The following is a 15,161-nucleotide window of genomic DNA, read 5'->3' on the forward strand; positions in this document are numbered from 1 at the left end:
TTATTTTTCTATGCACACACCCTTTGGCTCTCATTCTGTCTCTGAAATTTAAACTGTTTTATTGCCCAATGTTGATGTTTTTTTTTTTTGTGACTTAAGAAGACAACATTTTCTCACATTAGGTGTTAGTTGTTATTGAGGTTTTTAAGATTTTTTTTTAAACCCATGATTAGTCTTAGTCATCTTGCTCATTCAGATGCTTGGTGCTATTTTTAGCATACAGAAAACCTGTTGTTTTCGATTAGGTTAATAATGGAACTAATTTTCAACTCTGTTTTTTTCCATTTCCTCAGTTAATAAAATATTTGCCATCTGTGTCTAAGATGATCATTTTTCATAGTATTCTCATTTACCCAAGAACTTTACTGAATGTATCTATCATGGGTAGATTGTTGTAAGTATCTGGTTTAGATGTGTCTATATTATTTCACATGGTTGGAGAAAAGGTTCTACGTCTTATAGGATGGACCCCAAGGATGGGTAGGGGATGATGGGAAGAGAGAAGGGTAGGTGGGCTGATGATGAGATATTTGGCTGGTGCTATTGGCTGAACTGTGTCCCCCAAAATTCTTATATTGAATTCCTCAGACTATGACTGTATTTGGAGATAGGGCCTTTCAACAGGTATTAAAGTACAATGAGGCTATATGGGTAGGCCCTAATCCCATATGACCCATGTCCTTATAAGAGGAGGGGATTAGGACACAGACAACACATGACAGAGAGACAATTGTGTGAGGGCACAGCGAGGTGGCGGCCAACTGCAAGGAGAGAGGCCTCAGAAGAAATCAACCCTGATAACACCTTGATCTTGGAATTCCAGTCCCCAGAACTGTGAGGAAATATCTGTTGTCTAAGCCACCCAATCAGTGGCACTTTGTTGTGGCAGTCTGACCTGCTAATACAGTCCTTCCCTGCCTTGGAGCTCAGCTGGAGGGGCAGTAGGAAGGGGTGGGTAAAACTGCAGTATTTCCAGAATCTCTCTCCAGGCCTTAGTGCATCTCCATATCAATAGCTGTTTCCAAGGGGTGGAGAGAAGTACATCTCCATATCAATAGGTGATTATAAGGGTGGGGGGAGCCAGGGCATACCAGGACCAGGATGGGGTCCCTTTTCACAGTCTGGTCGTGAGAGATACAGGTGAGCAGAAGTGGACAACTGCTTGTAAGCAACAAACAGGTTTCTTTTACTTTGTTTCTTCCTTTGACTGATTTTGGCTTCAAAGGTAACTTGCCCTGGGCTGGGAACATATTTGCTCCCTGGAGTTGTTACAGTGGGGCATGGAGAAGGATGCACGGAGGAACCATTGGTGTGGAGGTCTACTTGGTAAAACTCTGAAAGCTCAAGGCTGGCTGGCAGAGATGGGACCCTTCTTGAAGGGAGGAAGGGGGAGCAGTGTGGGTAACAACGCATACTCCTGGAACAGATGGAGACAGCTGTGAGGAGTCACATGGGAGTGATTTGGTTGCTGCTGTTTGGGGAGCATTGTGTATTTCCCTCAGTCCTTGTCCCCGTCAGTCCTTGTCCCTGCCGCGACAAAGAATTGAAGGACAGAGACACAGTAGTGAAGCCAGAGTAAAAGTTTTATTTAAAGTTACTTAAAGAGAGAAAAAGTACAGGCCACCTCAGCAAGGAGAGGCACCCTGAAAGGTTTGGAGAGAAAGTTTAATATTAAAAGGTTACACACTTAGAAAGTGTGGGCGACAGCAGAGAGAGGAGCACCCCCTGAAAGGATGAAAAGAGAGAGTTTAAAGTTAAAAGGTTACACACTTAGGAAGTGCGGGCAACATCAGAGAGAGGAGCACCCCGAAAGGTTGGGGGTTCCCCCTTTTAAGGATTCTTTAGGAATGTGACTAAGGGCTGGGGGTGTAGACTTATTAAGTGGTCTTTGAATACTTAGAATTAACTTAACACAAGGAAGTTCCTGCTCTGTTTTCTCCCTGGGATACCGGCGGCATCTTGGTCTGGGAGCGTATCAGACTGCCTGTCCAGCCCCCAAGGTGGGCTTGTTGAGACCCGCTGCGTCGGGCAATTGAAAAATAGTCTTATCTTGCTCTTGCCTAACCCCAGGATGTATGTCTTGCAAGAATAATGTATAACTGTAGAAAATTACTATGAGTTAAGTGCTTTGAAAATGCTCTATAAACCCTTAGCTCTGAGTGCTCGAAGTCCTTGTTGAAACCCGCTGTGTCGGGCAGACACTTAGACCCCATCTAGCTGGAATAACAATAAACCTCTTGCTTGTTGCATCGATCTGCTGTAGCCTTCGTCTCCTCACTGGGGGGGAAGCGCAGACCGGAATAAAGCCATTGAGTCTTACAGGCTGAGTTATTGTCTGTTTGCTAAAGTGTAAGTTAAGTATCTTCTCATTTTCCTGGGTATTAAAATGCAATCTTTGAGATGGAATCCTTCCTGCCTTTTACTATGTTGTTTATGGCTGGGCCTGTATGATTAACACAGTAAAGACATGGGCTATACTGAGGTACCCTCCCTTATCTGGGGAATATTCAAACATTCCAGGCCAAGTTGCTCCTGGCTTTCTGAGCTTTAATTGATTAATTTTGGGTCTTTTTAGTGGACTTCCCTGGCCTTTTTCTCTTTCCACCCTGCTTATATCTATTTTTCTGCCTAATACTGTCATACTTGATTCCCTGATGGCTGATGTTTTACGTTTCCTTAAGAGTAAATAAATATGTAGTCTCTAGCAACAAAAGGAAACAATACAGTTCTCTTGTTCAGACGTCTATTACTCTTTATATGGCTTTTGCTTTCTGAGTGACATGAGGAATTGGCTTATTAAGAGGGGCAGGAAAAGAAAATCAGGCCATCCAAAGAGACCTACAAATCTCCCTTGGGCAAGAGTACTTGGTTTAATTATGTTCCCCCTCCAAATTGATGTCCCTGAGGAACCTGTGATTATGAGCTTATTTGGAAACAGGGCTTTTTGCAGATGTAATCAGTTGTTAAGATGATGTCATGCTGGATTAGGGTGGGCCCTAAATCCAATATGACTAGAGTCCTTATAAAAAGAACAGAAGAGACCACAGACAGAGAGGCGGAAAGGCCGTGTGACAATGGGGGTGAAGACTGGAGTGATGCAGCTGCAAGCCAAGAAATGTCAAGGACTGCCAGAAGTCACCAGAAGCTATGAAGAGGCAAGGAGGGATCCTTCCCCACAGCCTTCAGAGAGAGCATGGGCCTGCTACCACCTTTGTTTAGGACTTCTAGCCTCCAGAATTGCATGAGAATAGGTTTCCATGGTTGCAAGGCACCCAGTTTGTGGGGCCTGATTTCAGTAGCCCCAAGAAGCTGATACAGGAAGTGAGCAGGGCAGGGACAAGCACAGTGCTTGACAAGTGCTCTGTGGCTTCTACATGCCCTACAGTAGCTACACGTTCCAGTGAGAGATATCAATCCTGTGGGATTATGTACATGGTAAAGTGTCTGACACTGGCCTTCAGAAATAGTTGTCCCCTTCTTTTCGAACACATGATAAATGGAAACCACTGACTCAAATTCCATGAGGACATCTTGAGGGTATCTGTTGTCTCAGATAAGATAATACATATAAGGAGCACTAGAGAATGTCTCATAAACTGTGACTTGACTGTAATACTTCTAGTGTAAAGAATCTTATACATTCTGAAAAATCAGAATAGCTGCTTTGGGATGCAAAACCAGCTACCTTTTGAGAAATCTTTCTCTTCATGAGAAGAATTATCATTTAGTTGCAGGTACAGGAAGATAAGTAATATTTTCTTAAACCTTTCAGATGTTAACATGAAATATGAATCCCTGGTTTTCATATTTAATGTATGGTATGTTTGTCTTTTCTGCCAGAGGTATCACGTGAAGATTTGTGAGGTGTATACTTGAAGCTGATTGAAATAGCATCATTCATAGGCAGGGAATTATTGTGAGGGTAGGTGACGTGGAGTGAATCTTGCTGGATTAGAAATTCCAAGGTTGGGTTCTATCAGACATTTGCTGCCTGTTCCTAGGCAAGTTGCTGTACCTTACTGAGTCCCATTAGGCTAGATTATTGCTGGAGTCCTCTATTATCCCCCAGCCCAGGGGAAGGGAAGACTGTTGGTCCCTTAGTGGGTTGAAAAGTGTCCCCCCAAAGAATATGTCCAAGTCCCTAACACTCAGTGCCTGTGAATAGGAAACAGGAAATGGGTCTTTCAGATGTAATTAACTTAAGGCGCTCTCAATAAGATCATCATGGATTCGGGTGGGCCCTAAATCCAATCACCTCATCCTTTTAAGAGACAGAAAAGGAGAAGATACGCAGAGACACAGTAAGGAAGGCAGGCCATGTGTAGATCCCTGAAGGAGAGAGGCAGAGAGAGACTGCAGGAATGCAGCCAGGAGCCAAGAATCATAGAAGGCACCAAAAGGTAGGAGAGAGGCACGGAACAGATTCTCCTCCCAGACTCCACAAGGAGGCAGATGACAACACCTTGATTTTATACTTCTGGCCTCCAGAACTGTGACAGAAAAATTTCTGTTGTTTAAGTCACCAAGTTCATGGTGATCTGTGTGGCGGAGTTTGGGAGGGTCCTGGCACAACAGATCCTCTCCACTAGGGAGCACAAGTAATCACAGCTGCAGCTGATGATCAGCAGGCGCTGCTGCCCATCGCCGCCAATCTTCGCCAGCCCAAACACCTGCAGAATTCTAATGGGGGCTGCATTAGTTTCCTGGGGTGACTTAAAACAACACACTTTTATCTCTTACTGTTCGGAAGCTACAAAGATCAGACTCACTGGTCCAAAATCAAGGTGTCAGCAGGGTCCTGCTCCCTCCAGAAGCTCTAGGACAGAAATAGTTCCTCGCCTTGAGCTGCTCATGGCTGCCAGCATTCTTGGGCTTGTGGACGTATCACTTCCACCTTTGAGTCTCTGTTCTGTCTTCAGATCACCTTCTCTGTGAGTGTAAAATCTCCTCCATACTTTTTATTTTTAAATTGAGATATAATTTATGTATAACACCATATTAGTTCAGGTGTACACTAATGATTTGATAAAGGTATATACTAGGAAATGATCATAATAAGTTTAGTTAATGTTCATCACCATATAATTACACATTTTTTTTTAATAAGAACTTTTAAGATTCCTCAGCCTCCTTCTTATAAGGCTACATAGGATTGTATTTAGAGACCACCTGAATAATCCAGGATAGAATCCTTAATTTTATCTGCAAAGACACTTTTTTCATATAAGGTAACATTTACAGGCTCCAGCCTTTAGGGTCTGATACCTTTGAGGGCCTTTGTTCAGCAGCTACATGGGTTTCAACTGCGCTTGAATTGAAATGTCAGTTAAGCAACTTAAAACAGTCCAAGAGGCTGGAAGTTTTGCCTTCATCTAACTTACTTTTCCTCATTCATTGGGAGGGCAAGGCCTCTCAGTTCAGGCCTTCAGAGAATATTCTGGATGGACACTAGCAGTCTCTTCAGTTCTATACTCCCATTTTTTAGTCTGTTTTTTGCCCTCTTTTAATCCCCCTCCCAGTCTGATGTCTCCCAATCTCTATTTTGAAAATTCCAGCCCTTCCAACAGAGTGGGACCTGCCCTCTCTCTCCCCAAGTATTTACCTTCAGGCATCAGAGGTACCTGAAGATGTTTGCCTGTTGGCTTTGAGTGAGAGTGTGTATGTGTGTGTGTGTGTGTGTCTAGTGGGCAGTGAGCTTGGGTTCCTATGAGTTGATGGGGGACTGCGGTGCCTTGCTTGCTTCCAGGGAGTTCCCAGACCAGGAATAGCAGCAGACAGGTTCCTTCTGAATCACCCAAGGCAAGCACACCTTGCCACAAGGAGTGTTACATTTCCTCCAAAGACAACATAGTCTAATATCTAGATGATGAAAACACTTTCTTCCTATTGGTAGTACTTTGGAATCACTCCTGGAAATACTATAACCCTAGCATTAATGAATCAAAGAAATCTTCCTTGCTCCATTTTAACTGTATGGGCTCCTCAGTAACTGGGAATAGCTCTGAGTCATTTGGGATGAATGGTGCTATAATGGACATGTTATTTCTGATCTCCAAATTTATCCCTTGATAGAAGTGACTGAGTGAGAGACAGAGTGTGTGTGTGTGTGTGTGTGTGTGTTCACCCAGCTACATGACTGTTGACCCAGATACATGAATCGTGGATTGGAGGTATCAGGAAGAATATCTGAGTTTAGAAAGGGGAGGGGCTAAAATGATACACAGTGTGATCACAGAGGGAAGGGCAAACTAAGAGGAGACAAAGGGCAGGCACAAAATTCTCCTGGAACGTGAAAGCACAGAATGTTCTTTTATGCTAGTGTTGGAAGAAATGTTTGTGGCACCTGAAGCTTTTTAAAATATGGAGGGTCCTCTTCAGAAAGAAGAATACCAAATCATAAAGACAGAATTAGGCCCAGGGCTTTGAATGAAATCCAAGTCTTGAAGCTTAAGTTTCTTAGCCTCAGGGCGAATCCTTTGTCCCTGACTGGGAATCAAGGACAACAGCTACCTTCTGGTTATACGATTAATATCTATTACTATTCCACACTGATGTGATCTGAGCTAAAAGCATCTGAATCATATAAGTGAATGTAACATATATACATATTTATATATGTGTATTTAGCATGTTAGGAATCTAATAATCTTGAGACCTACAGGGGAAAACTTTACACATAAACTAGACTTTAAAAAAATTATAAAATAACATTCCTATAACACTTTATAATTTAGAATACTTTTTCAAAGACCTGACTTTATGTAATCTGAACAAGAAACTTGTGAAAAAATTGTATATTTTATCCAAATTTTACATAAGGGAAACTGACCTTGGAGATTTGGGAGATTTCCCCGAGTACATGTGGTTTATGTTCATAGGACAGGTGGCCCAGACCCAGGGCTCGGCACTGGTCTGCACTGATGGGGGTTGGTGGTGGGTAACCCCTACCAGCTTCCTACCAGCGCTGGGGTAGGCAGTGGGAGAACAAGACAGGAGAATTCTTCTAAACAGCCTGCCTCTCACACTAATCCTTCCTGTCTCTCTCCATCCCTTGTGGATTTCTCAGCTCCAACCTGGACAGGCAGAACAACAAGTAATTTCCTCCAAATAGGCCAGTCAACAGAAAACAAGGGATTGGTGATGCTTTGGGAAATGCCTTCAGATCCAGAGCAGATTATCTGCGTCCCCAAAATTCACTGTCCTCCTCTGAGCCAGACACTCGAGTTCTAATGATGATAAGGGAAGAAAAGTCCAGTGCTAGTCCTCGGCCTTTGAATGTAAGGGCCCAAATAAAATTGTTTATAGGGCATTCAAAATGAAAATAGTCTTGGTGAATCCTAGGGGAGAAATACGCTCAAGCTGAAAAATGGGATAGACTGTTAATGTCTGAGCGTCCCCAGCCTGCCTCCTACCCCCACAGCTGGAGAGCTTTTCTCCTTACCCTCAGAGGGCCAGGCCTTTCCAGGGGAAACAGCCCTGGTGCACCGTCAGATTTCACAGCAAAGAGCTAAAAAAAGGGGAAGGTGTCTGGAGAGGAGAGGTATGGGAGTATCTGTGCTGTATGAGGACAATGGTGAGAAGAAGATTGAAAAAAGGCCTACAGAGGCTTTATAGTATTTGAGAAATATAAAGGGCTGGCAGTTCCCTTTAATTTTTTAATTGCATGGGATGGATTTTTTAACTTCAGGGCTGCCCAGGACTGAGTCCTTTGGGTTGTAGCTTTGTAAGCATAACCCCTGCAACCTAGAATCTCTACTTGATTAAGTCCTCAACAGAAGATCAATTGTGAGGAATGACATACACTTACATGCAACTGAAATGTCGGCATCCTGCCATAGTGGAGAAGCAGTAACAGCATCTCCATCCTAAAATTAGAGAGCCAGATTTTGAAAATATATTTGCCACATCTGCAGCTGGTCTCTGGTTACCCATCAGGAGCCACCTTAAAAACATAATCCTGGAGACTTCGCAAATCACATTCCATAGTTTACTCCCCCAGCTATGTACCCCCTCCCCTGCCTATCCAGTCAGGGGCCACACACCCTTCAGGCTCACTGAAGGATTGCTGTTAATACTGAGAGAGAAGGATGAGCAGTATTAGGATAACCAAAACCCTGCATTTCCTTGTCACTACATGCTGCTCTCAAAAAATGGTGAAGCACTGAGAGGTGTTATTTTTCTTTAACCAGGAGATGAAACAATAAGTTTAAAATCTAGTGGGCAGCTTTTCCAAGGATACACCATGTTTGCACAGGAGCAACCCCCACCCATTGTTTTCTGGTGCAGTACAAAATTGCAGTACAAAATATTCTTTGAAAAATCACTAACAAGATTATCCAACAGAAGGCATATTTGACAATTTATTGATTTAAGATGGTACAGGCCCCAAGCCATCCGCCTGAGACCTGGAATCAGCAGAGAGCAAGAAAAGCCACTGCTGTTGCCACGGCTCAGAAAAGATGTTAAGGAAAAAATCCTGCTCCTTATACTCAATCTAAAAGAGTATATAGTGCAGAAAAATGGCTTATATACTTAACTATACCTTGCTTTGACAGCATTTTAAGGTGTTGGGAAAGCTCAAAAATATTAAGCAGTGTATGAAGAATAAAAAGAGCTATGCCTTGGACTCCTGACTTATAAAGACAAAAGGTCCTTGATATTTGGGTAATAAATTACCTAAAAATATGTTTGTGTGTGTGGTAGAAGAATGAGTTCTACACACACACACACACACACACACACACACACACACACACACATTTAACTAGGTTTTTAAAAAATTTAAAGCATTAAAAGCACATTGTTCAAAAATTCATATGGAAACACCAAAGATCCCGAAGAGCCAAAGCAATCCTGAGAAGGAAGAATAAAGTGGGGGGGATCTCACTCCCCAACTTCAAGCTCTACTACAAAGCCACAGTAATCAAGACAATTTGGTACTGGCACAAGAACAGAGCCACAGACCAGTGGAACAGAATAGAGACTCCAGACATTAACCCAAACATATATGGTCAATTAATATACGATAAAGGAGCCATGGACATACAATGAGGAAATAACAGTCCCTTCAACAGATGGTGCTGGCAAAACTGGACAGCTACATGTAAGAGAATGAAACTGGATCACTGTCTAATCCCATACACAAAATAAATTCAAAATGGATCAAAGACCTGAATGTGAGTCATGAAACCAGAAAACTCTTAGAAAAAAACATAGGCAAAAATCTCTTGGACATAAACATGAGCGACTTCTTCATGAACATATCTCCCCGGGCAAGGGAAACAAAAGCAAAAATGAACAAGTGGGACTACATCAAGCTGAAAAGCTTCTGTACAGCAAAGGACGCCATCAGTAGAACAAAAAGGTACCCTACAGTATGGGAGAATATATTCGTAAATGACAGATCCGATAAAGGGTTGACATCCAAAATATATAAAGAGCTCACACACCTCAACAAACAAAAAGCAAATAACCTAATTAAAAATTGGGCAGAGGAGCTGAATAGACAGTTCTTTAAAGAAGAAATTCAGATGGTCAACAGACACATGAAAAGATGCTCCACATGGCTTGTCATCAGAGAAATGCAAATTAAAACCACAATGAGATATCATCTCACACCAGTAAGGATGGCTACCATCCAAAAGATAAACAACAAATGTTGGTGAGGTTGTGGAGAAAGGGGAACCCTCCTGTACTGCTGGTGGGAATGTAAATTAGTTCAACCACTGTGGAAAGCAGTATGGAGGTTCCTCAAAATAGAAATACCATTTGACCCAGGAATTCCACTTCTAGGAATTTACCCCAAGAATGCAGCACTCCAGTTTGAAAAAGACAGATGCACCCCTATGTTTATTGCTGCACTATTTACAATAGCCAAGATACGAAGCAACCTAAATGTCCATCAGTAGATGAATGGATAAAGAAGATGTGGTACATATACACAATGGAATATTACTCAGCCATAAGAAGAAAACAAATCCTACCATTTGCAACAACGTGGATGGAGCTAGAGGGTATTATGCTAAGTGAAATAAGCCAGGCGGAGAAAGACAAATACCAAATGATTTCACTCATCTGTGGAGTATAAGAACAAAGAAAAGCTGAAGGAACAAAACAGCAGCAGAATCACAGAACCCAAGAATGGACTAACAGTTACCAAAGGGAAAGAGACTGAGGAGAATGGGTGGGAAGGGAGGGATAAGGGCAGGGAAAAAGAAAGGGGGCATTACGATTAGCATCTATAATGTGGGGGAGGGGCAAGGGGAGGGCTGTGCTGCACAGAGAAGACAAGTAGTGATTCTACAACATCTTACTTTGCTGATGGACAGTTTCTGTAATGGGGTTTGTCGGGGGGACTTGGTGAAGGGGGGACCCTAGTAAACATAATGTTCTTCATGTAATTGTAGATTAATGATAACAAAATAATAAAAGAAAAAAAAGCACATGGTTTAAAAAAAAAAGTCAACAGTGTATAGGAATATAAAGTGAAAAGGAAAAGTTTCTACCCTCCATTGGTTCTTGCTTCACTTCCACTGCCACACCCTGACCCCTCCATTTTCATTCCCAGGGGTAACTCCACTTTGTTATGTTTTGTTTCAGAAATGTTCTGGGCTTATAAAAACATAGTATCTCTCCCAGTCTCCCCTTTTAAAAACCCAAATGGGATACTTCAAACACTATGCTGCAAGTTGGACTTTTCTATTTAAAAATATACCTTGGACATTTTTTTCAAATTAGCTTATTTAGAACTAATTTTTTAAACTTCTTTTTTGGTTTTTAATTGAACAGTAAATGCATAACAAAGGAAGTGAGAGACAACGGGCTTTAGACAAATATGAAATTACTACTGTAAAAGGCTCACTATATTCCCTCAGGAAGGAGATTAGATGCAAAAAACACATTCCATTTTCTCCCTCTCACACATGATAGAATTATTATAGCTGGTTAAAACAGTAACTTGGGTCTGTGACAATTTTATCATGCCATACAACTAAAAAGCCAGTACTTTTTAATCCTCTGCAGTATAGAAATGAAGGAAAGATGGTCTTCTCCATTGAACAAAGTGATCTCTTTCTTTTAGACCAATGTGACACTTTCCTGAGTGGTTCTCCCTTTTTGTTCTGTGATTCTTCTCAAATAAGCAACTATATATATGTTTGTCATGCTGAGGGTTTCAGCCCAGGCAAGGTCACCGTAGATTCCTTACAATGTCACAGTGCTCCGAAATGGTTGTTACAATTTCCAATTGTCCTTAAGTTAAGGAAAGAGGTAGCGCAAGTTTACCAGCAGACAAATCCATGACAAATGGGCTAATGATTGGTCAAATGTAAAAAGCTGGCTTGCAAGTCTCTTGGGCCCTTAACTGCCCTGACTGCTGACTTACAAAATTAGCAGCCTCCTGGCAGTCAGAATACATATATAAAAAAATTCCCCCTTTGGGGGACTTCTCATACACAAACAAGACTGAAGAAAGTTCTCATAGACAAAACAACACAAAGACTGTGGACAAGTGGACAGGATATGATGTTAAAAGTCAAATTTCACCAGAAGACACTGGACACTAATCAGAACCTGCAAATCTGAGTCAAACCTGACATTGAAGGCCAAATGGATAATCAGAGTTGAGTCATTTGTCATCATTATTTGTGTAGGTGTAAATATGTGCACACATTTCCTCACATTCATTGATTTCAGGACTGGAAGTGATCATCTCTCTTAATAAATATATAAACTGAGACTAAAAGATTATGTAACGACTGAGATCACACAAAACTGGCCAGAACCTAGCTCCCTGGTGAATACAGTTAGTGTAAATATGCCATATATGTAAAAGATGATATATCATACACATTATGGTCATTCATGTTTGAAAAAAACAGCATCACATGAACTTTCTACTAAAACCTGAGTAAAACCATTCAAGGGTGGGAAGGCCTTAAATTAGGAAGCTGGAAGAGAGTGATGAATGTGTCAGGTAGCCTCAAAGCCAAGGGGAGGTCAGCCAGGGAGTGGAGAAGCTGCAAGGTCAGGAGCACCTGGCAGGCGAGCAGGGTCTGAGGTTCAGAAGTCTATATAACAGGATCAAGGCAAGGCAGCTGTGGCAGGAGACTGGGGACATGATGTCACCTAGGACCAAGTATTTACTCACTTCACTCATTCTGCTCAGCCAGGCCAGGGCTCTGCCTACTCCAAAGCCAAGCCTGCATTTAGGGGAAGAGGGAAAGAACAGTGTGTGTCTGGGTCAGAAAGATTCTAGAAGCATGTTTCCTTCAGGTTTTCTCTTTCCTAAGGACTCTGCTTGTTAACTGTGGATTTATAGGTAACCAACTCCATACAATAGTATTAGTTAATGATTGACTGCTGGTTTCTGCTAAGCTGCTTGCTGTCAGGCAGATTTTTCCAATTAATTTCATTTAAAATAGTGGTGCTTAATCCTGGCTGCACATTAAAACCGTCAGGGGAGTTGAGAAAAAAAATACTGATGCCAGAGTCCCACCTCAATCTGGGTTAATTGGTCTGGGGCTAAGTATTGCTATGTTTGAAAAACTCCCCAGGTGATTCTAACAGGTAGCTAGGGTTGGAACTAGCCATTCAAAACATCAGGGAAAGTTTTAATTGTCTAATGAATTGTTTTAAAACAGTTACAGTAGCATTGTTTACTCCACATCTGGCATGAGTCATTAAAAAGTATTGAAATAATTTTCAGGACATACTGTCTTAGGATTTTCTCATTATCTATTCATTTTTGCTAAGTAAAATCAACATATGGCAGAACTCAGTAATAAATAAAACTGATGGTTTCACTGAACCTCATTACCTTATCTCCATTATCTTCTGTGCCCAAGTCACATCACAGAGATTTGATACAGTAATCATGCCTCTTGACCTTAATGTTGACGTGTTTGGATAGCCTAGAAGGCATGGTACTTAGCAGAGATTCCAGGACATTTTGTCATCATGGGACTTTCTGTGCTGTGGAAATTCAACCAAGAAATCAGTGTGGGCTGGAATAATTAGTAATGTGGAATTCCTTCCTGCTTTCCTCTCACTTTTATTTTATCAGGTTGAAAGCACTGCCTCTCCTTTCTTGTCTCCTAACCTCATCTATTTTTTTCCTTTCCTTTCCTGTTAAGGTATTAGAGAATATAGGAGATAGGAGTAGAAAGACTCACTGATTTATAAAACTGGAAATGTAATTAAAAATCATTCGGTTCAACCACCATCTGAGGCCAGAGACAGTCTCAAGACCACATAACTAGGTCATACCGGGAGCTGGTTTTGGACCTGGGTGGCAGACTCCCAAGCCCCGTTCTGTTCAAGATGCCACCTGGGCTTTCAAGGTAGAAAGCTCAAATGTACTCGGGAGGGCTTCGTCCTTGCACAACAGGTTCTCCAGCCATCTTATCCTTATTAGAGTAGATCCTTCCACTTCATTATTAACTTATTTTACAGACTTCTCAGACTCATCCTGCTCAATTCGGGACACAGTATCTTCTGAACTTTGCTCACTTCTCCCTGCTACTTAGAACCCTGTGCAATATTTTTGTATTTTCTATTGTTATATGCTCCTAGTTGATGTGCATTTATTGAATGCCTGCTGTTGTTAAAAACGTCATAAGGGTTCTAAGGGGAAATACCCAAACAGAAGATGCCGCCAGTCGGTGGAGAGCCTGGTTGGGGCTAGACCTGCCGCAGCCCGGCCCCTTCGGTCGCATTTCCCGGCTCGCCCAGTCTGGGTCTCTGCGGGCAGCTCAGGCCCGGGGAGGAGGGCGCTTCAGGCTGGACTTAGGCAGCGGGCCGGGCTTTCCTCAGGGCAGGTGAAGGAACGGCTAACCCTTCAGCGCAGGAGGGGAGGCCCTACGGAAGAGCTTCTGCTCCATAGGCCGCACGGGAGGAGGGCGGACGGCCTGGCTCAGGCGCGCCCGGGTTCCGCCAGCGGCCTCTCAGGGCGGAGAGGTGGGCCCGGCCGGCGGGGACGGCGGGGCGGAGAGGAGGAGCCTGGGGGAGGGGCCGGGAGGAGGACCCGGGAGAAGCTGCAGGCGAAGCCTGCGGGAAAGGGCAGGAAGGGGCGCGAACCGGAAGAGGCGGGAGGAGGGGCCTGGAGCAGCCGGGAGAGGAGCCAGCCAGGGGCGGGGGCGGGGCCGGGGCGGAGGCGGTGGGCCGGGCAAGGGGAGGGGCCGGGAGAGGCCCCCAAGGCCGCCGCCGCCGTCGCTCGGGCGCGTTCTCCTCCGGCGCGCCGGGCTTTCCCTTCGCCAGCTGTTCCCCGAGGCGCGGGCTCTGGCGGCCCTGGGCGACCAGGACCGCCCGCGCGCCGCCGCCGGGGCCGCGGTGCCGCGGAGGCGCGGGCGCGCCCGGGCCGTCGCCGCCTCCCTCGGCGCCCGGGGCCGGCATGGAGCTCTTCCAAGCCAAGGACCACTACATCCTGCAGCAGGGCGAGCGCGCGCTGTGGTGCAGCCGCCGCGACGGCAGCCTCCAGCTGCGACCGGGTGAGGCCGGCGGCGCGGGCCCGCGGGGCCGGGCCAGGCGGGGGGCGCGGAGGGGGCGCGGCCGGGCGGCGCCTGCGGCTCGGGCGGGCGGGCGCGCGAACTGTCATCATTCCCCGAAGCGAGGGGGCTCGCCTCCACCCGACCCCTCCGCGGGGACAAAGGGCCGGCGCCCCTCGTCGCCAGCAGCGCGCCTCCGCCTCGGGGTCCGCTCTGCTGCCCTGGGGAGCGGTCCCGACCCGCGCCGGCGCCCACCGGAAAGTTCGGGCGAGGCGCGCCTGGCCTTAAAGGCCTCTTCAGTCCTGGAGTGGCCTGCGGCAAGTCCTTCGCGACAAGTTCTGGGTTCGAATCCCGATCTCGGGCCAGAGTGATCGCGCCAGTTCTGTGGGAAGTTCTGCCGGAGCTACACTCTCTGTGACATTTGTATGTTTCTGGTCCCTTATTATTAAAGGCGTGACTTCATGCTGGTCACTTCATAGGAACCCTATTTAGGTGCCTTTTCTTTCATTTTATTCTTACAATTAAACTGCATTGTAATGTAAACTTTCAGCATTTTTGTGTGCCTCGGTATTGTGCGATACAGGATGTTTGCGGATCCATATCTGGGTGTCTTGTAAGCTGGTGTGAGATGCTTAGGAAACAATTAGTTTGCGTTAGGAAAACTAATGGTGAGTAAAA

General features: G+C 44.5%; 1 protein-coding gene and 1 long non-coding RNA gene across 3 annotated transcripts in view; one reads left to right on the forward strand and one right to left on the reverse strand.

The window, feature by feature from the left end:
• LOC118919286 (uncharacterized) overlaps positions 1-14,047 on the reverse strand; it is a 49,111-nt gene extending 35,064 nt beyond the window's left edge. The window contains exons 1-2 of one of the 2 annotated variants that reach the window (XR_005027440.2): positions 13,638-14,047; positions 12,818-12,972 (exon numbers count right to left, since the gene is read on the reverse strand). This is a non-coding gene — a long non-coding RNA (uncharacterized LOC118919286). The remainder of the gene's footprint in view (positions 1-12,817; positions 12,973-13,637) is intronic. The other variant, XR_008999037.1, reaches the window with a different exon arrangement.
• A 215-nt stretch (positions 14,048-14,262) lies between these two features.
• Positions 14,263-15,161, forward strand: part of INPP5F (inositol polyphosphate-5-phosphatase F) — an 85,855-nt gene continuing 84,956 nt past the window's right edge. Inside the window, exon 1 of the mRNA XM_036898700.2 lies at positions 14,263-14,486. Coding sequence (XP_036754595.2) covers positions 14,390-14,486 — 97 coding nt within the window. The 5' untranslated portion in view covers positions 14,263-14,389. The remainder of the gene's footprint in view (positions 14,487-15,161) is intronic.

Source organism: Manis pentadactyla, chromosome 8 (genome assembly GCF_030020395.1).
Source record: "Manis pentadactyla isolate mManPen7 chromosome 8, mManPen7.hap1, whole genome shotgun sequence".
Classification (NCBI taxonomy): Eukaryota; Metazoa; Chordata; class Mammalia; order Pholidota; family Manidae; genus Manis; species Manis pentadactyla.